Source organism: Heterodontus francisci, chromosome 18 (genome assembly GCF_036365525.1).
Source record: "Heterodontus francisci isolate sHetFra1 chromosome 18, sHetFra1.hap1, whole genome shotgun sequence".
Classification (NCBI taxonomy): Eukaryota; Metazoa; Chordata; class Chondrichthyes; order Heterodontiformes; family Heterodontidae; genus Heterodontus; species Heterodontus francisci.
In genome coordinates this window covers 5,202,072-5,226,705 of record NC_090388.1, presented here as the reverse complement: position 1 = coordinate 5,226,705, position 24,634 = coordinate 5,202,072, and the positions used below count along the sequence as shown (strand labels likewise).

At 44.6% G+C, this 24,634-nt stretch overlaps 1 protein-coding gene across 1 annotated transcript in view; it reads right to left on the bottom strand.

The window, feature by feature from the left end:
* The window catches only part of nup37 (nucleoporin 37), a 45,126-nt gene that overhangs the window by 9,084 nt on the left and 11,408 nt on the right, over positions 1–24,634 (bottom strand). The window contains exons 5-6 of the mRNA XM_068051130.1: positions 4,943–5,033; positions 3,306–3,487 (exon numbers count right to left, since the gene is read on the bottom strand). Coding sequence (XP_067907231.1) covers positions 3,306–3,487; positions 4,943–5,033 — 273 coding nt within the window. The remainder of the gene's footprint in view (positions 1–3,305; positions 3,488–4,942; positions 5,034–24,634) is intronic.

The window sequence follows — 24,634 nt, the reverse complement described above, 5'->3', positions numbered from 1 at the left end:
CAAAGTAGGAGCTCATGTTGTGGGGGGTGGGGGTAACATAATTAGCAAGGATAGAAGATTGGCTGACTGGCAGAAAACAGAGTATGCATAAATGGGTCCTTTTCTGATTGGCAGGATGTGACCAAGTGGAGTCTCGCAGGGGTCTGTGCCGGGGCCTCAACTTTTTACAATTTATATCAATGACTTAGACAAGGGGAGCGATGGCATGGTAGCTAAATTGCAGATGATACAAAGATAGGTAGGAAAGTATGTTGTGAAGAGGACATAAGGAGGTTGAGTGAGTGGGTAAAAAACTGGCAGATGGAGTATATAGTGGGAAAATGTGAAGTTGTTCACTTTGGCAGGAAAAATAAAAAAGCAGAGTATTTTACTTAAACAGAGAACAGAGAATGACCACAGAATTCCAAGGTGCAGAGGGATCTAGGTGTTCTAGTGCATGAGTTAAAAAGGTTAGTATGCAGGTACAGCAAGGAACAAAGGCGGCTAATGGAATGCTATCCTTTATTACGAGAGGTATTGAAAATAAAAGGGTGTTATACTTCAGTTGTATAACGCATTGGTGAGACCACATCTCGAACATTGTGTGCAGTTTTGGTCTCCTTATTTAAGGAAGGATGTAAATGCATTGGAGGCAGTTCAAAGGAGGTTTACTAGATTGATACCTGGAAGGAGCAGGTTGGCTTATGAGGAAAAGTTGGACAGACAGGGCTTGTTTTCACTGGAGTTTAAAAAAGTGAAGGGAGACTTGATTGAAGTTTATAAGATCCTGAACAATCTAGACAAGGTGGATGTGGTAAGGATGTTTCCTCTTGTGGGTGAGTCCAGAACTAGGGGGCACTGTCTTAAAATTAGTGGTCACCATTTTAGGACAGAGATGAGGAGAATTTTTCTCTCAGAGGCTTGCGCGACTTTGGAACTCTCTGCCTCAGTGGGTGGTGGGGTGGGGGGGTCATTGAATATTTTTAAGGTGGAGGTAGATTGATTCCCTTGCCTAACAAGAATCTAAGGTTATCAGGGGTAGATGGGAGTGTGGAATTCGAAACACAAACAGATCAGCCATGACCTCTCGAAGGGGAAAAGTAAGGCAAACAAATCCTGAGCTCCCTGGATGACAAAAGAGGTAGAGATTAAGATAAAGAAGAAAAAGTATGCTTACAACAGATGCCAGGTGAAGAAAATAATACTGAGAACCAGGCTGAATATAGACGCTCCAGAGAGGAAGTGAAAAAGCAAATAAGAGAAACAAAGAGAGAGCATGAAAAAGAGACCGGCAGCTAACATTAAAGGAAATCCCATAGTTTTCTAGAGGCATATGAACAGTAAAAGGGTGGTAAAAGGAGGAGTGGGGCCGATTATGAACCAGAAAGGGGATTTACACATGGAGGCAGAGGGCATAGCTGAGGTAGTAAATGAATACTTTGCATCTGTCTTTACCAAGGAAGAAGATGCAACCCAGACAATGGTGAAAGAGGAGGAAAGTCAGACACTAGAGGGGTTTAAAATTGATAAAGAAGTATTAGATAGTCTGAATGTACCTAAATTTGATTAAGCACCAGGGCTGGATAAGATGCATCCAAGGATACTGAGGGAAGTGAGGGTGGAAATTGCAGAGGCACTGGCCATAATTTTTCAGTCTTCCTTAGACTCGGGGGTGACGCCAGAGGTCTGGAGAATTGCAAATGTTACACCCTTATTCAAAAAAGGTTGTAAAGATAAGCCCAGCAACTACAGGCCAGTCAGTTTAACTTCTGTGGTGGGAAAACTTCTAGAAAAAATAATTTGGGACAAAATCAACAACAACATGGACAAATGAGCGTTCATTAAGGAAAGCCAGCATGGATTTCTTAAGGGAAAATCATGTTTAACTAACTTACTGAAGTTTTTTGAGGAGGTAGCAGAGAGGGTTGATGAGGGCAATGCTGTTGATGTGGTGTACATGGACTTAAAAAAGACATTTGATACAGTGACACACAACAGACTTGTGAGAAAACCTGCAGCTCATGGAATAAAAGGGACGGGGTAGCAACATGGATACAAAATTGGCTGAGTGACAGGAAACAAAGAGTTGTGGTTAATGAATGTTTTTTGGGCTGGAGGAAGGTTTGTAGTGGAGTTCCCCAGGGATCAGTGTTGGGACCCTGGCTTTTCCTAGGCCTTGGTGTACACAATTTCAAAGTTTGCAGAGGATACGAAACTTGGAAGCATTGTGAATTGTGAGGATGATAGTGTGAACTTCAAAAGGACATAGACAAGTTGGTGGAATGGGCAGTCAGGTGGCAGATGAAGTTCAATGCAGAGAAATGTGAAGCGATTCATTTTGGCAGGAAGAACACGGAGAGACAATATCGAATAAAGGATACAATTCTAAAGGGAGTGCAGGAGCAGAGGGACCTGGGTGTATATGTGCATAAGTCATTGGCAGGACAGGTTGAGAGAGTGGTTAATAAAGCATACAGTATCCTGGGCTTTATTAATAGGGGCATAGAGTACAAGAGCAAGGAAGATCTGTTGAACTTGTATCAGACACTAGTTCGACCTCAGCTGGAGTATTGCATTCAATTCTGGGCGCCGCACTTTCAGAAAGACGTGAGGGCATTGGAGAGAGTACAGAAAAGATTCACAAGAATGGTTCCAGGGATGAGGAATTTCAGTTATGAAGATAGACTGGAGAAGTTGGGACTGTTTTCCTTGGAGAGGAGAAGGTTGAGAGGTGATTTGGGGTCTGGACAGAGTAGATAGAGAGAAACTGTTCCCACTCGTGAAAGGATGGAGAACGAGAGGGCACAGATTTAAACTATTTGGTAAGAGAAGCAAAAGTGACATGTGGAAAAACTTTTTAACGCAGCGAGTGGTTAAGGTCTGGAATGCTCTGCCTGAGAACATGGTGGAGGCAGGTTCAATTGAAGCATTCAAAAGAGAACTAGACAGTTATATGAAAAGGAAGAATGTGCAGGGTTATGGGGAGAAGGCAGGGAAATAGGACTGAGGGAGTTGCTCTTTCAGAGAGCCAGTGCAGACATGATGGACTGAATGGCCTCCTTCTGCTCCTAATTCGTATGTTCGTATGTATGTACGATGGGCTGAATGGCCTCATTCACATACACAGAAACATACATATATGCACATGACCCTATAACCAGTCCCAACCAGACAGTTAAACACCCTCAATATTCACAATTCTCTTTCTTATGCTAAATGCACAACATCAACTGGTCAGTGAAAGTTTCAATTTTTGGCATCTTAGGGCTCTTCAATCAATTTCCACTGCTCCTCTCTCAGCCTTCCCAAAACCTCGATCAAGGTACCTGGAACGTGTGATGTCCCAGATCAGCCAGTCGTTCCCTGCGACTGCACCGACTTTGATTGTGTTGCCCAGACACCAGTCTGCCGACAGCAGTGGCATCTGCCCGCAGTCCAGGGAGAGGATGGCCTGCAGAGTGACCAGGTCGTAAAACCGAATGATTCCATTCTTCTCCGCCACCATCAGCTACAAAGACAAAAGCAGATGTTCACCTTCACATCACCAAACTAAAGCAACATTGGAAGCGTGTCTTCATTGACTTGATGGGCTGAATGGCCTCCTTCTGTGCTGTATAAGAGTAAAGAAGTCTAACTACAATTATACAGGGTGTTAGTGAGGCCACAGCTGGAGTGCTGTGTGCAGGTTTGGTCTCTTTACCTAAGGAGTAACTTGCCCAAGAGCGAGTGCAACAAAGGTTCACCAGACTGGGTCCTGGGATGAGGAGATTGCCCTAGGGGGAGAGATCGAGAAGACGAGGCCTTGAGAAGCTGCAGAGGAGATTTATCAGAATGGTTCCAGGGATGGAGGATTTTAGTTACAAGGTTAGATTGGAAACACTGGGGTTGTTCTCCCTGGAGCAAAGGAGATTGAGGGGAGATTTGATAGAGGTGTACAAGATTATGACAGGCTTAGATAAGTTAGGCAAAGAAAAATTGTTCCTTTAACTGATGGTACAAGGACTAGGGAACCAGAGTGAAGGTTCTGGGCAAGAGATGCTGGGGGAATGTGAGGAAGAACTTTTTACACAGCGAGTGGTAATGACCTGGAATTCGCTGCCCATGAGGGTGTTGGAAGTGGAGACAATTAATGACTTCAAAAGGAAATTGGATGGTCACTTGAAGGAAATAAACGTGCAGGATTACGGGGATCGAGTGGGACTGATTGGATAGCTTCAGGGAGAGTGGGACTGATTGGATAGCTTCAGGGAGAGTGGGACTGATTGGATAGCTTCAGGGAGAGTGGGACTGATTGGATAGCTTCAGGGAGAGTGGGACTGATTGGATAGCTTCAGGGAGAGCCAGCATGGACTCGTTCTATGCCGTAAATAATTCTATGACTACATTTCCTGGGGTTTAGAAGAATGAGTAGTAATCTAATAGAAATACATAAAATTCTTAAGAGGCTTGACAGTGAGAGATCGTTTCACCTTGCTGGGGAATCTAGAACACGGTTTCACAATCTTAGAATAAGGCATTGGCCATTTAGGGCTGAGATGAGCAGAAATTTCTCCAATCAAATTGTTGTGAATCTTTGGAATCCTCTACCCCAGAAAGCTCAGTGGGTGCTCAGTCATTGAGTATATTCGAGACAGAGGTTGATAGATTTTTGGATACTTAGGGAATTAAGGGATATGGGGATTGTGCGGGAAGGTGGAGTTGAGGTAGAATTTCAGCCGTGTTCTTAGTGAATGGCAGAGAAGGCTTGAAAGGCCAAATACCCACTTCAGCTATTTCTTATGTTCTCATGTACTGGAGTTCCAATGTGTTGGCCATTGACACTGCAACACCTTATATCGATGTTCCAATGAGTTATGTATCAATGCTCCATTGTTCCCTATTTCTGTTTCATTGCTTTCACTTTATATCTCAAGGCCACAGCCACAAGGAGAAATAAGACTTAGAAAAAACATTGCAAGCTAACCTTGTATATCTCCTCAGGGTGCCAGCACAAGCTCATTCCTGGAGAGTGAAGGAGAAATGATGCCTTTTGGTTTCCATCAAGGTCCCAGATTCTGCAATATATTTCAAAACATTTTTAATTACAATAAACATATTTATAAATAATAGTTTGTCAATTCATTTTAGAAGCCATGTACAAAGATTTGTGTTATAAACTCATACCTCTTCCCTCGGAATGCAGTTAATACAAAGTCACTCAGCATTTTGTATGCAGCAAAATCCCACAAACAATAATGGGATGAATGAGCAGTTACTCTGTTTTCGGTGGAATTGGTTAAAGACCACTCAAGGAAATATGTCTTCGTTAATGAGGAGTCCACATTTCTGAAAAGCTTATAAAGGTATAACGCAACACGAGGGCATGCTACAAAGCAGTGCAGAGTGGATTGATACCATACCAGTATTGGTAGGTGGAAGTGGTGAAAAGTAGGTAAAAGCATGGTCGAAGAGGAGGTTTTTGAGGATGGAGGGGTTAAGGCAGAGGTGCTGAGGGAGGGAGCTCTAAAGACCCGTCCTTTTAGGGAATTCAACATTCTGGTCAACCCTCCAACAAAGGGCTGACCAGTGTTAAATGGACTGCTCAGAGGCCACAGGAAGCTTGACGGTTATCTAGAAAGGAAGGATATTCCAGGATATGTAGAAAGCCAGGTAATTGGAATTAAAGACAGGTATTTAAGATTAAAAAGATTAAGATCTAACAAAATGGCGGAGCGCAGTTGAAGGGTCAAATGGCCCAATTCTTGTAAGTTCCCAGAGGTCAGAGAAATATTTCACCACATGATATAATAACCAGGCAGATGTGTAGAAAAAAACCCCCTGCTAATCAGTAGTTAATTAAGTTCTGTAAAATAAATAATTGGCTTGGGTAGGGGCAATAGGCATGGAGAGTCTAAAACTAGGGAGCAGAGTCTCAGGATAAGGGGGTCGGCCATTTTGGACTGAAATGAGGAGACATTTTTTCACTCAGGGTTGTGAATGGTTGGAATTCTCTACCCCAGAGAGCTGTGGATGCCCAGCTGTCGAGTATATTCACAGGTGAGATCGATAGATTTTTGGGCAGTGAGGGAATCAAGGGATGTGGCAAACCCGCAGGAAAGTAGAGTTGAGACAGAAGATCAGCCATGAACTTACTGAGAGGTGGGGCAGGCTTGAGGGGCCGAATGGCCTACTCCCGCTCCTATTTCTTATGTTCATGGTCTGCTTAGGTGAGGTCAGGGTAAGAATAAGGATGGGCAGGTTTGCCCTCAATCAACACTGCCTTCATTCTCTTATATTGCACAGGCCTGAGTTTCACCCATTCTGTGATGTCCCAACAATGAGCTCAGCCTCTCGGATAAATCGAATGGCACCCCCAACCTGTACAATGCAGGGCTAAAACAATCTGGAGCAGAGGAGGGGTTAAAATAAAAGGTGGAAGTGCATGCCCATAACAGCAGAATCCTAAAGTTATGCATATGAAAGGTGAATATTGAAATTGCCCAGTATGACCATTCACAATGTTATCTGAGTTAATAATGCCTGAGATGATACAAAACTCCAGGAATATAGGCTCAGTTTTGATTAGTTTTAACCGTACAAATTGTAGCTCCTTTGTTTGTTTTATGTCAGCTGTCACCAAGAGGGGGTGGGGTGTACGTGCGTACACGTGTGTGCTAACATCACATAATGTTAAAAGAACCTATATTTCTATCGTGACTTTCACAACATCAGGACATTCCAAAACGCTTTACAGTCAATGAAGTACTCTTTTTTTAATTGTAGTCACTGCTGTAATGTAGGAAACATGAGAGCCAATTTGCACACAGCAAGCTCCCACACTGAGTTACTAACTAGATATTCTGTTGTAGCAATGCCGGTTGAGGGATTACTGTTGGCAAGGATACCAGCAAGACGTTCCCAGCTTTCATTCAAATAAGTGCCATGAGATCTTTCACACATCTGCCTGAGAGGGCAGATGGGGCCTCGGTTCAACACCTCCTCCGAAAGACAGTACCTCTGACATCGCAGCACTCCCTCAGTACTGCAGTGGGAGTGTCAGCCTAGATTATGTGCTCAAGTCTCTGGAGTGGGAGTTGAACCCACAACCTCCTGGCTCAGTGGCGAGAATGCTACCAACTAAACCACGGGTAGATGAAAGTAAGCTTGTGTAAGGGGACTTGTTCAAGCACAGCTGCACACAGCTGGGAGAATGAAAAGCAAGCAGGCAAGCAGATGCATGGACATAGACAACTAAGGCCAGCTGAATAATTATGTATCAAAATTGGCACAATGCAAATTCCAAGGTCTCTTATTTTTGAGTGGTTTCACTGTCTATAACAATTATGGAGGAATATATGGAAAACTTGGAGAAAAAATAAATGTACATGTTTCTTGGAATTGAGATGATTTCTCTGAATAAAAATATTGGTTTCAGCTGTTGGCAAAAAAGGGGAAGAGTCAATAAAAATAATAAAATACTCTATCCATCTGTAGTTCCTTTTCAAAGATTTAGAACTGGCAGGAATAATCAGTAATTATCAGTGCAAACGCACTAGAATTTCACAAAACTTAGGCAAATCCCATAGTTTTCAAATATTCAACAGCACCCCCACAATGAACTCTAGTCTTTGTCGCCCACACACATCTCCATGGAGCCACAAAGGATGATTGATCATTTTTCAGATCCTGCAAAAGAAACGATAAGCATTACCTCAGGGCTGGATGGTGGTTACCGACGGGGTTAGATTGATGTCAGTACATTGAACTGAAAGGCATCGTGAACTGCTGCCAAATTAAACTGGCTACAGAGAGAGAGAGAGAAGGGGAGGGAGTGACACAAAGAGAGAGCGAGAGATAGAGGGAGAGAGAGAGAAAGAAAATAAAAGGTCAAAAAAAGAATATATTCAAGGCAGCTGCCACAAAATATAGGAAGATGTTGGATTAATATGCTGCCTTAACACATCCACAGGAGATCCCAAGATGCTTCACATTCAGGAGAATTCATTCTTGGAAGTCCAGTTGCCATTGTGTTGAAAGATTCAGCCGCTAATTATACACACAGCAAGATTCCACAAGGAGCAACCGAGATGAGCGGCCAATCACATTGTCTATTAGAATTAGAATTAGAATATTACAGCGCAGTACAGGCCCTTCGGCCCTCGATGTTGCACCGATCATCTGACCTACACTATTCCATTTTCATCCATATGTCTATCCAATGACCACTTAAATGCCCTTAAAGTTGGCGAGTCTACTACTGTTGCAGGCAGGGCGTTCCACGCCCCTACTACTCTCTGCGTAAAGAAACTACCTCTGACATCTGTCCTATATCTTTCACCCCTCAACTTAAAGCTATGTCCCCTCGTGTTTGCCATCCTCATCCGAGGAAAAAGACTCTCACTATCCATCCTATCTAACCCTCTGATTATCTTGTATGTCTCTATTAAGTCACCTCTCCTCCTCCTTCTCTCTAACGAAAACAACCCCAAGTCTCTCAGCCTTTCCTCGTAAGACCTTCCTTCCATACCAGGCAACATCCTAGTAAATCTCCTCTGCACCCTTTCCAAAGCTTCCACATCCTTCCTATAATGCGGTGACCAGAACTGCACGCAATACTCCAGGTGCGGCCTCACCAGAGTTTTGTACAGCTGCATCATGACCCCGTGGCTCTGAAACTCGATCCCCCTACTAATAAAGGCTAACACACCATATGCCTTCTTAACAGCCCTATTAACCTGGGTAGCAACTTTCAGGGATTTATGGACCTGGATACCAAGATCTCTCTGCTCATCTACACTACCAAGAATCTTCCCATTAGCCCAGTACTCTGCATTCCTGTTACTCCTTCCAAAGTGAATCACCTCACACTTCTCCGCATTAAACTCCATTTGCCATCTCTCAGCCCAGCTCTGCAGCCTATCTATGTCCCTCTGTACCCTACAACACCCTTCGACACTATCCACAACTCCACCGACCTTCGTGTCATCCGCAAATTTACTAACCCACCCTTCTACACCCTCATCCAGGTCGTTTATAAAAATGACAAACAGCAGTGGCCCCAAAACAGAACCTTGCGGTACACCACTAGTAACTAAACTCCAGGATGAACATTTGCCATCAACCACCACCCTCTGTCTTCTTTCAGCTAGCCAATTTCTGATCCAAAGCTCTAAATCACCTTCAACCCCATACTTCCGTATTTTCTGCAATAGCCTACCGTGGGGAACCTTATCAAACGCCTTACTGAAATCCATATACACCACATCCACGGCTTTACCCTCATCCACCTGTTTGGTCACCTTCTCGAAAAACTCAATAAGGTTTGTGAGGCACGACCTACCTTTCACAAAACCGTGCTGACTATCGCAAATGAACTTATTCTTTTCAAGATGATTATAAATCCTGTCTCTTATAACCTTTTCCAACATTTTACCCACAACCGAAGTAAGGCTCACAGGTCTATAATTACCAGGGCTGTCTCTACTCCCCTTCTTGAACAAGGGGACAACATTTGCTATCCTCCAGTCCTCCGGCACTACTCCTGTCGACAATGACGACTTAAAGATCAACAACAACGGCTCTGCAATCTCCTCCCTGGCTTCCCAGAGAATCCTAGGATAAATCCCATCTGGCCCAGGGGACTTATCTATTTTCACTCTTTCCAAAATTGCTAACACCTCCTCCTTGTGAACCTCAATCCCATCTAGCCTAGTAGTCTGTATCTCAGTATTCTCCTCGACAACATTTTCTTTCTCTACTGTAAATACTGACGAAAAATATTCATTTAACGCTTCCCCTATCTCCTCTGATTCCGCACACAACTTTCCACTACTATCCTTGATTGGCCCTGTTCTAACTCTTATCATTCGTTTATTCCTGATATACCTATAGAAAGCCTTAGGGTTTTCTTTGATCCTATCCGCCAATGACTTCTCGTGTCCTCTCCTTGCTCTTCTTAGCCCTCCCTTTAGATCCTTCCTGGCTAGCTTGTAACTCTCAAGCGCCCTAACTGAGCCTTCACGTCTCATCCTAACATAAGCCGCCCTCTTCCTCTTGACAAGCGCTTCAACTTCTTGAGTAAACCACGGCTCCCTCGCTCGACAACTTCCTCCCTGCCTGACAGGTACATACTTATCAAGGACACGCATTAGCTGCTCCTTGAATAAGCTCCACATTTCGTTTGTGCCCATCCCCTGCAGTTTCCTTCCCCATCCTACACATCCTAAATCTTGCCTAATCGCGTCATAATTTCCTTTCCCCCAGCTATAATTCTTGCCCTGCGGTATATACCTGTCCCTGCCCATCGCTAAGGTAAACCTAACCGAATTGTGATCACTATCGCCAAAGTGCTCACCTACATCTAAATCGAACACCTGGCCGGGTTCATTACCCAGTACCAAATCCAATGTGGCATCGCCCCTGGTTGGCCTGTCCACATACTGTGTCAGAAAACCCTCCTGCACACACTGGACAAAAACAGACCCATCTAAAGTACTCGAACTATAGTATTTCCAGTCAATATTTGGAAAGTTAAAGTCCCCCATAACCACTACCCTGTTACTCTCGCTCCTGTCGAGAATCATCTTCGCTATCCTTTCCTCTACATCTCTGGAACTATTTGGAGGTCTATAGAAAACTCCCAACAGGGTGACCTCTCCTCTCCTGTTTCTAACCTCGGCCCATACTACCTCAGTAGATGAGTCCTCAAACGTCCTTTCTGCCGCTGTAATACTTTCCTTGATTAACAATGCCACACCCCCCCCTCTTTTACCATCTTCTCTGTTCTTTCTGAAACATCTAAATCCCGGAACCTGCAACATCCATTCCTGCCCCTGCTCTACCCATGTCTCTGAAATGGCCACAACATCAGGATCCCAGGTACCAACCCATGCTGCAAGCTCACCCACCTTATTCCGGATGCTCCTGGCGTTGAAGTAGACACACTTTAAACCAAGTTCTTGCTTGCCAGTGCCCTCTTGCGTCCCTGTAACCTTATCCCCTACCTCACTACTCTCAACAGCCTGTACACTGGAACTACAATTTAGGTTCCCATTCCCCTGCTGATTTAGTTTAAACCCCCCCGAAGAGCACTAACAAATCTCCCCCCCCAGGATATTGGTACCCCTCTGGTTCAGGTGAAGACCATCCTGTTTGTAGAGGTCCCACCTACCCCAGAAAGAGCCCCAATTATCCAGGAAACCAAAACCCTCCCTCCTACACCATCCCTGCAGCCACGTGTTCAACTCCTCTCTCTCCCTATTCCTCTCTTCGCTAGCACGTGGCACAGGCAACAACCCAGAGATAACAACTCTGGTTGTTCTCGCTCTAAGCTTCCACCCTAGCTCCCTGAATTTCTGCCTTAAATCCCCATCTCTCTTCCTACCTATGTCGTTGGTGCCTATGTGGACCACGACTTGGGGGTGCTCCCCCTCCCCCTTAAGGATCCCAAAAACACGATCGGAGACATCACGTACCCTGGCACCTGGGAGGCAACACACCAACCGTGAGTCTCTCTCGTTCCCACAGAACCTCCTATCTGTTCCCCTAACTATGGAGTCCCCAATGACTAATGCTCTGCTCCTCTTCCCCCTTCCCTTCTGAGCAACAGGGACAGACTCTGTGCCAGAGACCTGTACCCCATTGCTTACCCCTGGTAAGTCGTCTCCCCCAACAGTATCCAAAACGGTATACCTGTTGTTGAGGGAAACGGCCACAGGGGATCCCTGCTCTGCCTGCTGGTTCCCTCTCCTTCCCCTGACGGTAACCCATCTACCTACTTCTTTTACCTGAGGTGTGACTGCCTCCCTATAACTCCTGTCAATAATCCCCTCCGCCTCCTGAATGATCCGAAGTTCATCCAGCTCCAGCTCCAGTTCCCTAACGCGGTCTGCGAGGAGCTGGAGTTGGGTGCACTTCCCGCAGATGCAGTCAGCAGGGACACTCTTGGCGACCCCTACCTCCCACATTCTGCAGGAGGAACATACAACTGCCTTTACCTCCATTCCCACTATTCTAGATTCCCAATAAATCTACTGAAAAACCAAACGAAAAAAAAAGTCAAAACTTGTTATCTTAGCAATCCGACGGACTGAACTTTTTAAATAAAAAGCTTACCTTATCAACACACTTGAGTCCTTTTTTTTGGTTAGAGGAGGAGGGTGGGTGGGAGACACTACACGTGTAGTGTCTCGGGTACTGCCACTGCCCAAATAAATAGTTTTCCCCTACCCAGCAGTCCCCGGTCCTCCGAAACAAAAAAGGGATTAACTTGTAACTTACTGAAATTGACCGCTCAGCTGAAAGTCCGCTCCGCACCCCGTTCTATCAAGGCTGCTCCTCGCAAAAGACAAAGATTTTAAAACTGCCCAAATAAATAGTTTTCCCCTACCCAGCAGTCCCCGGTCCTCCGAAACAAAAAAGGGATTAACTTGTAACTTACTGAAATTGACCGCTCAGCTGAAAGTCCGCTCCGCACCCCGTTCTATCAAGGCTGCTCCTCGCAAAAGACCTATGGTGGGCTGAACACTGGGGAAATCCCTACTTCTCTTCAAATGGTTCCATGGGATCCTTTACACCCACCCGAACAGATGGTTTAATGTTTTTTTTAAAAAAAGAGAAATTTTTTATAGTTTGATATAGTTTATCCTCATGTTGCCATTGGTTCTTTTGCCAATCACCCACTATTGGTGTCCTCTAGTTCTTGACGCTTCTGCCAATGGGAACAATTTCTCCCCATCTGCTCTGTCCAGACCCCTCTATGGAGAATAGCCCCAGCTTCTCCAATCTGTCCACCTACTTGAAGTGTCTTGTCCCTGAAACCACGCATAAATTTTTTCTTCACCCTCTCGAATGCCTTTACATCCTCCCTAAAGCGTGGTTCTCAGAGTTGGACACAATACTCCAGTTGAGGCCAAACCAGTGTTTTATAAAGGTTCACCATAACTTGCCTGCTTTTGTACTCTATGCCCATATTCATAAAGTCCAAGATCCCATATGTCTTATTAACCGCTTTCTCAACCTTCAACGATTTGTACACATATACCCAAAGGTCTCTTTGTTCCTGTTTCTTTAGAATCATACCCTTTATTTTATAATGTTTCTCCTTGTTCTGCAATGGCTTCTCTTCTGGGTACTCCATTGTTATCTCCAGTGACCCCCAAGGATCTATCCGTGGCCCTTCCTATTTCTCATCCACATGTTGCCCCTTGGCGACAACATCCGGAAACACAGCATCAGTTTCCACATGTACGCAAACAACACGGAGCTCTCCAGCACCTCTCTCAACCCCTCCACTGTCTCTGAATTGTCAGACTACTTATCTGACATCCAGTAACTACATGAGCAGGAATTTCCCCCAACTAAACATTGGAAAGACCAAAGCCATTTTCCCCAGTCCCTGCTACAAGCTCTATTCCCTAGCTACTGTCCCCATCCCCTCTCCCCAGCCACTGTGTGAGGCTGAACCAGACTGTTTGCAACCTCAGAGTCATATCAGACCCCGAGATGAACTTGCGGTTACATATCTACGCCATCACCAAGACTACCTAGTTCTACCTCTGTAATATCGCCCGACTCCGTCCCTGTCTCAGCTCATCTGCTGATGAGATCCTCATTCGTACCTTTGTTACCTCTAGACTTGACTATTCCAACACATTCCTGCTGGTCTCCCACATTCTACCCTCCGTAAACTCGAGGTCATTAAAAAATCTGCTGCCTGTGTCCCAACTCTCACCAAGTCCTATTTGCTCATCACCTCTGTGTTTACTGATCTATATCAGTTCCCAAACAAGCATCACCTCAACTTTAAAATTCTCATCCCTCCATGGCCTCGCCCCTCCCTATTTCTGTAATCTCCTCCAGCCCCACAAAAAATCTGAGATCACTGCACTCCTCTAATTCTGGCATCTTGAGCATCTCCAATTTTAATCACTGTGCCATTGGTGGCTGTGCCTTCAGCTGCCTGGGCCCTAATTACTGGAATTCCCTCCCTCTCTACCCCTCTCTCTCCTCCTTTAAGATGGCTCCTTAAATCCTACCTCTTTGACCAACCTTTTGGTCACCTGTCCTAATAGCTCTATGTGGCTCAGTGTCAAATTCTGTTATAGACTAAAATGAAAACAGAAAGTGCTGGAAATACTCAGCAGGTCTGGCAGCATCTGTGAAGAGAGAAGCAGAATTAACGTTTTAGGTCTGTGACCTTTCATCAGAACTGGCAAAGGTCAGAAATGTAACAGGTTTTAAGCAAGTGAAAAGGGGTGGGGGGTGGGGAAGAAAACAAAAGGGAAGGTGTGTGATAGGGCAGAGGGCAGGAGAGATTAAATGACAAAGCTGTCATAGGGCAAAGGGAATGGTAATGATTGTGAAAGACAAAGCATTAGAACAGAGTGTTAATGGCAGAAAAATGAGCAACTCCGTCCTAAAGCACAATATAAAAAAAGCAAGTTTAAGGTAGGCACATGGTTAAAAAATAAAAGAATTTAAAAATTTTTTAAAAAGGCCAGTCATGCTCTAAAGTTATTGAACTCAAGGTTGAGTCCGCAAGGCTGCAGAATGCCTAATCGAAAGATCAGGTGCTGCTCCTCGAGCTTGCATTGATGTTCACTGGAACACTGCAGCAGGTCCAGGACAGAGATGTGGGCATGAGAGCAGGGGGGAGAATTAAAATGACAAGTAACCGGAAGCTCGGGGTCATGCTTGCGAACTGACTGGAGGTGTTTCGCAAAGCAGTCACCCAATCTGCATTTGGTCTCCCCAATGTAGAGGCGACTGCATTGTGAGCAGCGAATACAGTATGCTAAATTGGAAGAAGTACAAGTAAATCGCTGCTTCTGTTATAGAACGCCCCTGTGAAGTGCCTTGGGGCGTTTTATTATGTTAAAACTGATCTATAAATACAAGTTGTTGTTAAGCCCTTAGACCGAAGCCCCATTTGCCCTCATGTGGATCCCATGGTACTATTTCGAAGAAGAGCAGGGGAGTTCTCCCCGGTGTCTTGGCCAATATTTATCCCTCAATCAACATCACTAAAACAGATGATCTGGTCATTATCACATTGCTGTTTGTGGGAGCTTGCTGTGCACAAACTGATTGCTGCGTTTCCTACCTTCTCTCCACCTGTTTCTCTTTCTGAACAACACTGGAGTGCTGTCAAATGCCACACTGATGATCTGAACTGCATTGCCTAAAAGTGTGATGGAGGCAGATTCAATCGTGACTTTCAAAAGGGAATTAGATAATTATTTGAAGAAAAAAAACTTGCAGGGCTGCGGGGAAGGGCCGGGGAGGTGTTGGGGTCAGCTGCGTTGAGTTTACAGCGTGCTGGCACAGACACAATGGGCCAAATGGCCTCCTTCTGTTCTGCGATCATTCTATGATTCCAGTTGATTCTCTGGCTACAATTAGATGGCTTGGAATGGAACCAGGCAAGGGCAGTCTTACCCAGCTAGATGATAGTGGAGAGGTGTTGCAGGAGGATGGTGTGGGCAACCATGTCAAAGGCTGCAGACAGGTGGAGAAGGATGAGGAGGGAACCTTTTTGCCTTTGTCACAGTCACACAGAATGTCATTTGGGACTTCGATAAGCACAGTTTTGGTAGGGGTGGAATTCTGATTGGAGGGATTCAAATGTGGAATTCTGGGAAAGATTGCATGTATTTGGGAGGCAAGTTCAAGGGCTTTGGAGAGGAAAGGGAGGTCGGAGATGGGGCAGTAACTTGCAAGGATGGAAGGTTCAAGGATGGACTTTTTGAGGAGAGGGGTTATGACGGCAGATTTAAAGGAGAGGGGGGTGTACCAGAGGAGAGAGAACCGTTTACAACAATTATCAGTCTCATCTGCACGATTGACTGGCATTGTGGTACAGATCAGCCATGACCTCACTGAATGGCAGAACATGCTTGAGGGGCTGAATGGCCTCCTCCTGTTCCAATGATCCAGTGCAACTGGTTCCTCGCTGTGTGTTTTTTTTAATAAAAGTAATTAATTCTCAGGCAAGGCAACATTTATTGCCCACATTCTCTGGTGGAGCCTTCAACGAAACTTGCAATCATCTTCGAAGCAGGAATGATGTAATCAAAGACTACTGACCCTCAGAGATACAGTGAAGGGAAGCCAGTAAAATGGGGAGCAGGCGGGAAGGTGGAATTGAAGCTGATCAGCCAGGATTGTACTGGTTGGAGGAGCAGACTCGAAGGGCTGAATGGCCTACTCCTGCTCCTATTTATGTTCCAAGACGATTGAACCCTCAGTTGGGTACAGGGAATTGAAGATAACAAGATTAACTTCTGAAGGGTATTCTTTGTAAAAATACTCAAGTTTATAATCACTGTTGGCCCCAAAGACTTGTTCAGGACACTCACCAATAAAGAATACTTTTGCTGAAAAGCTTCACGTTTAATAGACTTTTCTGATTTTGGCATGTACATTGCTGCTGAGAGAATATTTACAATAAGAATGACATCTTAGATCAACTTTAAAGCCCCCCATTAGACCAAAATATAAACAGCTGAATCAAGCAGCAAGAGCTGGACAACATCCAGGCTTGGGCTGCTAAGTGGAAAGTAACATTGGCACCACACAAGTGCCAAGTAATAACCTGGATAACATTATGCCACCTTATTCTGGACTCCCACACCAGTGGAAATAAATAGTTTCACTGTATCTATGCTATCAAATCCTTTAATTATCTTGAGAACCTCTATAAGAGCATCCCATAATGTTCTACACTCAAGGGAATATAAGCCTAGTCAATGCAACCTGTCCTCATTATTTAACCCTTTTAGACTGGTACCAGCCTATATGAATGAAGCTCCAAAGCTTCATTTAGTTAACAAAAATCTATTCATCTCAGATTTAAAATTAACAATTGATCCACAAATGGCAATTGATGCTGAGAGGCCCAAACTTCTACCATCCTTTGCATGAAGAAGTGTTCCCTAATTACTCCCCTGAAAAGGTCCGCTCTAATTTTTGGACTATGCCCCCGAGTCCGAGATTCCCCAACCAGCAGAATTAGTTTCTCTTCATCTCCCCTATCTGTTCCCTTTATTATCTGCATGAAGAAATTTCTCCTCATTTCCTCTCTAGTTCTTTTGAGAGTTGTGGGGACATATTGACAATTCGAAGGATATATCGGTATGAAAACTATATAGCTACAGCCTAGTGTAAAATCCAAAGTGGATATAACCTCATACTTCAGATACTAGCATTGAAACCTGGAAAAAACCATTAGTCCTCTGTGTTAGGTATGACTCCAACCAGTGGAGAGGTTCCCCCCCTCCACCCCGATTCCCATTGACTTCAATTTTGCTCAGGCTCCTTGGTGCCACACTCTATCAAATGCTGCTTTGATACCAAGGGCAGTCACTTTCTGGAATTCACCTCTTTTGTCCGTGCTTGGAACAAGACTGTAATGAGGTGTGGAGTCATAGGTTCATAGGAGATAGGAGGAGTAGTAGGCCATTGGGCCTGTCGAGCTTGCTCCGCCATTCAAACAGATCATGGCTGACCATCTACCAGTACGGCATTTTCCCCCACTATCCCCATATCCTTTGATGTCATTAGTATCCAGAAATCTATTGATTTCTGTCTTGAACCAACTCAATGACTGAGCTTCCACAGCCCTCTGGGGTAGAGAATTCCACTGATTCACCACCCTCTGGGTAAAGAAATTCCTCTTCATCTCAGTCTTAAATGGCCTGCCCCTTATTCTGAGACTGTGTCTCCTGGTTCTAGACTCACCAGCCAGAGGAAACATCTGATCCACATCACCCTGTCGAGCCCTGAAAGAATCTTGTAAGTTTCAATGAAATCATCTCTCATTCTTTGAAACTCTAGAGAATACAGACCCAGTTTCTGCAATATCTCCTCATAAGACATTCCTGTCATCCCAGGGATTAGTCTGGTGAACCTCCGTTGCACTCCCTCTACGGCAAGAATATCCTTCCTTAGGTAAGGAGATGAAAACTGTACACAATACTCTAGGTGTGGTTTCACCAAGGCTTTATCCAATTGCAGCAAGATATCTTTACTCCTGTACTCAAAACCCTTTGCACTAAAGGCCAATATACCATTTGCCTTCCTAATTGCTTGCTGCACCTGCATATAGTGACTCATGAACAAGGACACCCAGGTCTCTTTGGACATCAACACTTCCCAACCTCTCACCATTTAAGAAATACTCTGTCTTTCTGTTTTTTCCAACAAAGTGGATCACTTCACACTTATTCACATTATATTCCATCTGCCATGTTCTTGCCCACTCACTTAGCCTGTCCAAATCTCCTTGAAGCCTCCTTGCATCCTCCTCACGACTTACATTCCCACATAAGTTGTTCTCACATTGAACAACTTCACCTTCAACTCCATTCACTTCCCTCAAATAAAAGGTGTTGCTATGGGTACCCACATGGGTCCAAGTTATGCCTGTCTTTTTGTGGGATATGTCAAACATTCCTTGTTCCAGTCCTACTCAGGCCCCCTCCCCCAACTCTTTTTCCGGTAGATTGATGACTGTATCGGTGCCGTTTCCTGCTCCCGCCCCGAACTGGAAAACTTTATCAACTTTGCTTCTAATTTCCACCCTTCTGTCACCTTTACATGGTCCATCTCCGACACTTCCCTTCCCTTCCTTGACTTCTCTGTCTCCATCTCCGGGAATAGGCTGTCCACTAATATCCATTATAAATCCACTGACTCCCACAGCTACCTCGACTACACTTCTTCACACCCTGCCTCCTGTAAGGACTCCATTCCATTCTCCCAGTTTCGCCGTCTCAGATGCATCTGCTCTGATGATGCTACCTTCTCCTACAGCGCTTCTGATATGTCTTCCATTTTCCTCAACTGAGGATTGGCAGGGCCCTCAACCATGTCCGACCTATTTCCTGCACTTCTGCCCTCATCCCTTCCCCTTCCTCCCAGAACCGCGACAGGGTTCCCCTTGTCCTCACTTTCCACCCCACCAGCCTCCGGCATTTCCGCCACCAAACACGTCTTCCCTTCCCCTGCCAGCATTCCGAAGGGACTGTTCCCTCTGCGACACCCTGGTCCACTCCATCACCTTGACACCTCAAACCCATTCCCAGGGCACCTTCCCATGAAATTACAGGAAGTGTAATACCTGTCCATTTACCTCCTCTCTCCTCACTATCCCAGGCCCCAAACACTCCTTCCAGGTGAAGCAGCGATTTACTTGTACTTCCTTCAATGTAGTATACTGTATTCGCTGCTCACAATGTGGTCTCCTCGACACTGGGGAGACCAAACACAGAATGGGTGACCGCTTTGCGGAACACCTCCGCTCAGTCTGCAAGCAGGACTCCGAGCTTCCGGTTGCTTGCCATTTCAACACTGTTGCAGTGTTCCAGTGAACATCAACGCAAGCTCGAGGAGCAGCACCTGATCTTTCAATTAGATACTCTACGGCCTTGTGGACTGAACATTGAGTTCAACAATTTCAGACCATGACTGGTCTTTTAAAATTTTTTTTTGCTTTTTAAAATTTTTGTTTTAACCATGTGCCTGCCTTAAACTTGGTGTTTCATGTTTGTGTTTTTGGACAGAGCTGCTCATTACTCTGGCACTAAACACTCTCTCTGGACTAATGCTTTGTCTTTCAGCACAAGCATCAACACGCTCTTTGCCTTTGTCCCAGGACATCTTTGTGATTTAATCTCTCCTGCCCTCTGCCCTATTACATACCTTTCCTTTGGTTCTCTTTCACACCTCCACCCACCCCCTCCCTCACTTGCTTAAAACCTAATACTTTTCTAACCTTTGCCAGTTCTGATGAAAGGTAACAGGCCTGAAACATTAACTCTGAATAACACAGATGCTACCTGACCTGCTGAGTATTTCCAGCACTTTCTGTTTTTATTTCAGATTTCCAGCATCTGCAATATTTTGCTTTTATTACATTCCCACCTAGTTTGTCAGCAAATTTGGAAATACTGCATTTGGCCCCCATATCCAAATCATTTATATAGATTGTAAACAGCTGTGGCCCAAGCACTGATCCTTGTGTTACCCCACTAGTAACAGCCTGCCATCCTGAGAATTACCCGTTTATTCCTACTCTCTGTTTTCTGTCTGTTAACCAATTCTCAATCCATTCCAGTATATTACCCTCAATCCCATGTGCTCTAATCTTGTTTACTAACCTCCCGTGTGGGACATTATCAAAAGCCTTCTGAAAACCCAAATACACCACATCCACTGGTTCTCCTTTATCTCTGCTACAAGTAACATCCTCAAAATATTACGACAAGTTTGTCAAACATGATTTCCCTTTCACAAATCCATGTTGACTCTGCCCAATCATATCATTATTTTCAAAGGGTCCAGCTATCTCATCCCTTATAACTAATTTTAACATTTTCCCTACTACCGACGTCAAACTAACAAGTCTGTAGTTCTGTTTTCTCTCCTGCTCCCTTCTTAAACAGTGGGGTTACATTTGTTACTTCCCAGTCTGCAGGAACCCTTCCAGAATCTATAGAATTTTGAAAGATAACCACCAATGCATCCATTACCTCTGTAGCCACCTCCTTCAATATTCTAGGATGTAGCTCATCTGGTCCAGGGGATTTATCAACTTTCAATCCATTTGATTTTTCGAGTACTATTTCTTTATTGATAGTTTATTTCAGTTCCTCATTTTTACAAGTCCCTTGGTTCCCTAGTATTTCTGAGAGATTTTCTGTGTCTTCCTTTGTGAAGACAGACACAGCATAATTGTTTAGTCTCTCTGCCATTTCCTCATTCTCTCCTGTCTCCGTCTGCAATGGACCCACATTTGTCCTTGCTAATCTTTTCCTTTTCACACAGCTAAAGAAGCTTTTACAGTCTGCCTTTATGTTTCTAGCTAGCTTACATTCATAATCTCATTTCCCTTTCTTTATCAGTTTCTTGGTCCTCCTTTGTTGGACTCTAAATTGCTCCCAATCCTTAGGCTTACCACTTTTTCTGGTGATGTTATAAGCCATTTCCTTTGACCTAATGCAATCTTTAACTTCTTTTGTTAGCCACGGTTGATTCACCTTTCCTGTTGGGTTTGTGTGTCTTAGATGGATGAATATTTGTTGTAAACCATGTAATACTTCTCTAAACACTAGCCCTTACCTGTCTACCATCAAATTTTTTAATGTATTTTCCCAATCCACCATAACCAACTTGCCCCTCATATCTTCATGGTTTCCTTTGTTCAGACTGTGGTCATTATTTCCTAATGGCTCCTTTACAGCAAGGTTATTAATTAGCCTTTTCTCATTACATAATACTAAATCTAAAATAGCCCAATCCCTGGTTGGTTCTTCAACGTACTCCAGAAACCCATCTCATACACACTGCAGGAATTCATCCTCCACAACATTAGTGCTAGTATTTGCGGAGATGGTGGCTTAGTGGTAATATCACTGAACTAGCAACCCAGAGGCCCAGGGTAATGCCCTGGCAACATGGGTTCAAATCCCACCAAGGCAGTTGGTGGAATTTAAATTCAATTAATTAATAAAAAAATCTGGAATTGAATGCTAGTCTCAGTAATGGTGCCATGAATTTATCATCCGTCGTTGTAAAATCCATCTCGTTCACTAATGTCCTTTAGGGAAGGACTACATGTGACTCCAGACCCACAGATGTGGTTGACTCTTAACTGCCCACTGAAATGGCCTAGCAAGCCACTTAGTTAGTTAGCGTATTTAGAGATGGGCAACAAATGCTGGCCTTGCCAGTGATGAAAGAATAAAAACAGTTAGGTTGACCTAATCTATATGTAAATTGAAGTTGCCCATTATTGCCCATGTTACATGCCGCTCTAATTTCCTGATTTATACTTTACCAACATTACCACTAGTTTGATGCCCTATAACTCCCACCAATGTTTGCTGCCCCTTGCTGTTTCTTAGCTCCACCCAAACTGATCCTACATCTCGCCCCTTCGATCCAAAATCCTCTCTCACTAATGTATTGATCTTGTATCTTATTAACAGTGCTACCCCACCTCCTTTTGCCCTCCACCTATCCTTCCTAAATGACGAATATCCCTGACTATTCAGTTCCCAGTCCTGGTCACCCTGTAACTACGTCTCCATAATGGCAATTAAATCATCCCCATTTACCTCTATTTGTGCCTTCAAATCATCTACCTTGTTGTGAATGCTGTGTGCATTCAGATAGAGTGCCCTTAACTTTGTCTTAACATTATTCCTCATTCTGATCTTATTTTATGTTTGCCTTCGTCTGTCTGCCTTCTAATTTCGCTTACTACTTTTCTACTTCCTGTTACCAGATTTGCTTCCCAATCTGAGCTCCCACTTAGGTTTCCAACCCCCTGCCAATCTAGTTTAAATCCCCGCCAACAGCACTAGCAAATCTCCCTGCGAGGATGTTAGTCCCAATCCTGCTAAGGTGCAACTCAACCATCTTGTACAGGTCCCACAGATCCCCAGAACAGATCCCAATCCCTCAGAAATCTGATGCCCTCCCTCCTGCACCAATTCTCCAGCCACATGTTCACTTGCTTCATCCTCCTATTCCTAGTCAAGTGATCCTGACAGAAATCAAACTGAGCAGTGAGCAGGTTATTGGTGAGCAAGTGCCATTTGATAGCAGAGTCAAGGACACCTACCAACACTTTGCTGATGATTGAGAGTAGACTGATGGGGCAGTAATTAAACAGGACATACCTGGGCAATTTTTCTCTTGGTTGGGTAAATGCCAATGTTGCAGCTGTACTGGAACAGCTTGGTTAGAGATATGGATAGTTCAGGACTGCTAGACCTCAGTACTACAGCAGGGTTGTTGTCGTGGCCCATAGCCTTTGCAGTGTCCAGTGCATTCAGCCATTTCTTGATATCATGTGGTGTGCATCGAGTTGGCTGAAAGCTGTGATGGTAAGGACCTCAGGAGGAGACCAAGATGGATCATCTACTTGACACTTCTGGCCGAAGATGACTGCAAACTCTTCAGCTTTGGTTTGCACCCACATGCTGGGCTCTGCCAGCATTGAGAATGGGAGGCTCATGGAGCTTCCTCTTCCCCCTATTACTCATTTAATTGTCCACCGCCATTCACAACTAGATGTTGCAGCACTGTAGAGCTTTGATCAGATCCACTGGTTATGGAAGTCCTTAGCTCTATCGCATGCTGCTTCTGCTGTTTGGTATGTATGTGGTCCCGTGTTGTAGCTTCACCGGGTTGGCACCTAATTTTGAGGTATGCCTGGTGCTGCTCCTGGTATGCCCTCCTGCACTCTTCATTGAACCAGGGTTGATCCTCTGGCTTGATGGTAATGGTAGAATGGGGGATATGCCAGGCCATGAGGTTACAGATTGTGGTCGAATACAATTGTGCTGCTGTTGGCCCACAGCACCTCATGGATGCTCAGGTGAGCTGCTAGATCTGTTCGAATTCTATCCTGTTTAGCACAGTGGTAGTGCCACACAACACAATGGAGGGTGTCCTCAGTGTGAAGACTAGACTTTGTCTCCACAAGGACTGTGCGGTGGCAACTCCTACTAATGTATCTGCAACAGGTAGATTGGTGAGCACGAGGCCAAGCAGGTTTTTGCAACGTGCTGGTACTCTCACCCCCTGCTGCAGGCCCATCTGGCAGATAGGCTCTTCAGAGCTCGGCCAGTAGTGGTGTTACCAATCCACTTTTAGTGAACATTGACGACCCCACCCAGAGCACATTCTGTGCCCTTGCTACCCTCACAGCCTCTTCCATGTGGTGTTCAACATGGAGGAGAACTGATTCTTCAGCTGAAGGAGGGCAGTATGTGGTAATCAACAGGAAGTTTCCCTGCCCATATTTGACCTGATGCTATGAAACTTCACGGGGTGCGGAGTCAATGTTGAGGACGCCCAGGGCCACTTCCTCCTGACTGTATACCACTATGCTGCCACCTCTGGTGGGTCTGTCTTGTAGGTGGGACAGGACATACCTAGAGATGGTGATGGAGGAGTCTGGGACGTTGCTTGAAAGGTATAATTGTGTGATATGACTATGTCAGGCTGTTGCCAATTTTGGCACAAGTGCCCAGATGTTAGTGAAGAGGACTTTGAAGAGTTGACTGGGCAAGGTATCCTTTTGTCATGTCCAGGGGGAGACAGTGGCGTAGTGGTATTGTCACTGGACTAGTAATCCAGAGCCCAGGCCAATGCTCTGGGGACATGGGTTCAAATCCCACCACTGCAGATGGTGAAATTTGAATTCAATTAATAAATTTGGAATTAAAAGCAAGCCACTCAGTTCAAGGGCAATTAGGGATGGACAATAAATGCTGGCCTAGCCAGCAATGCCCACATCCCACAAATGAATAAAAAAAAATCCAGTAGGTAGGTTGATGTGGGGTAGCCTGCCCGGGTTTATTCTGACAGTTTTTAGTACGGGTTTCTGATAAAACTGATTTCTCGGCCATTTCAGAGGCAGACCAATACCATTGCTGCAGACATGGAATCACATATAGTTCAGATCAGGTAAGGATGCTAGAATCCCCTCCCTAAAGGACATTAGTGAACAAGATGGTTTTCTACAACAATCCAGTAGTTTCGTGATCACCATTAGTGATATTAGCTTCCCATTCCAGATTTATTTAATTAATTAACTGAATTCAAATTCTCCAGCTGCCCTGGTGGGATTTAAACTCATGTCTCCAGTTAGTCAGAGAGCATA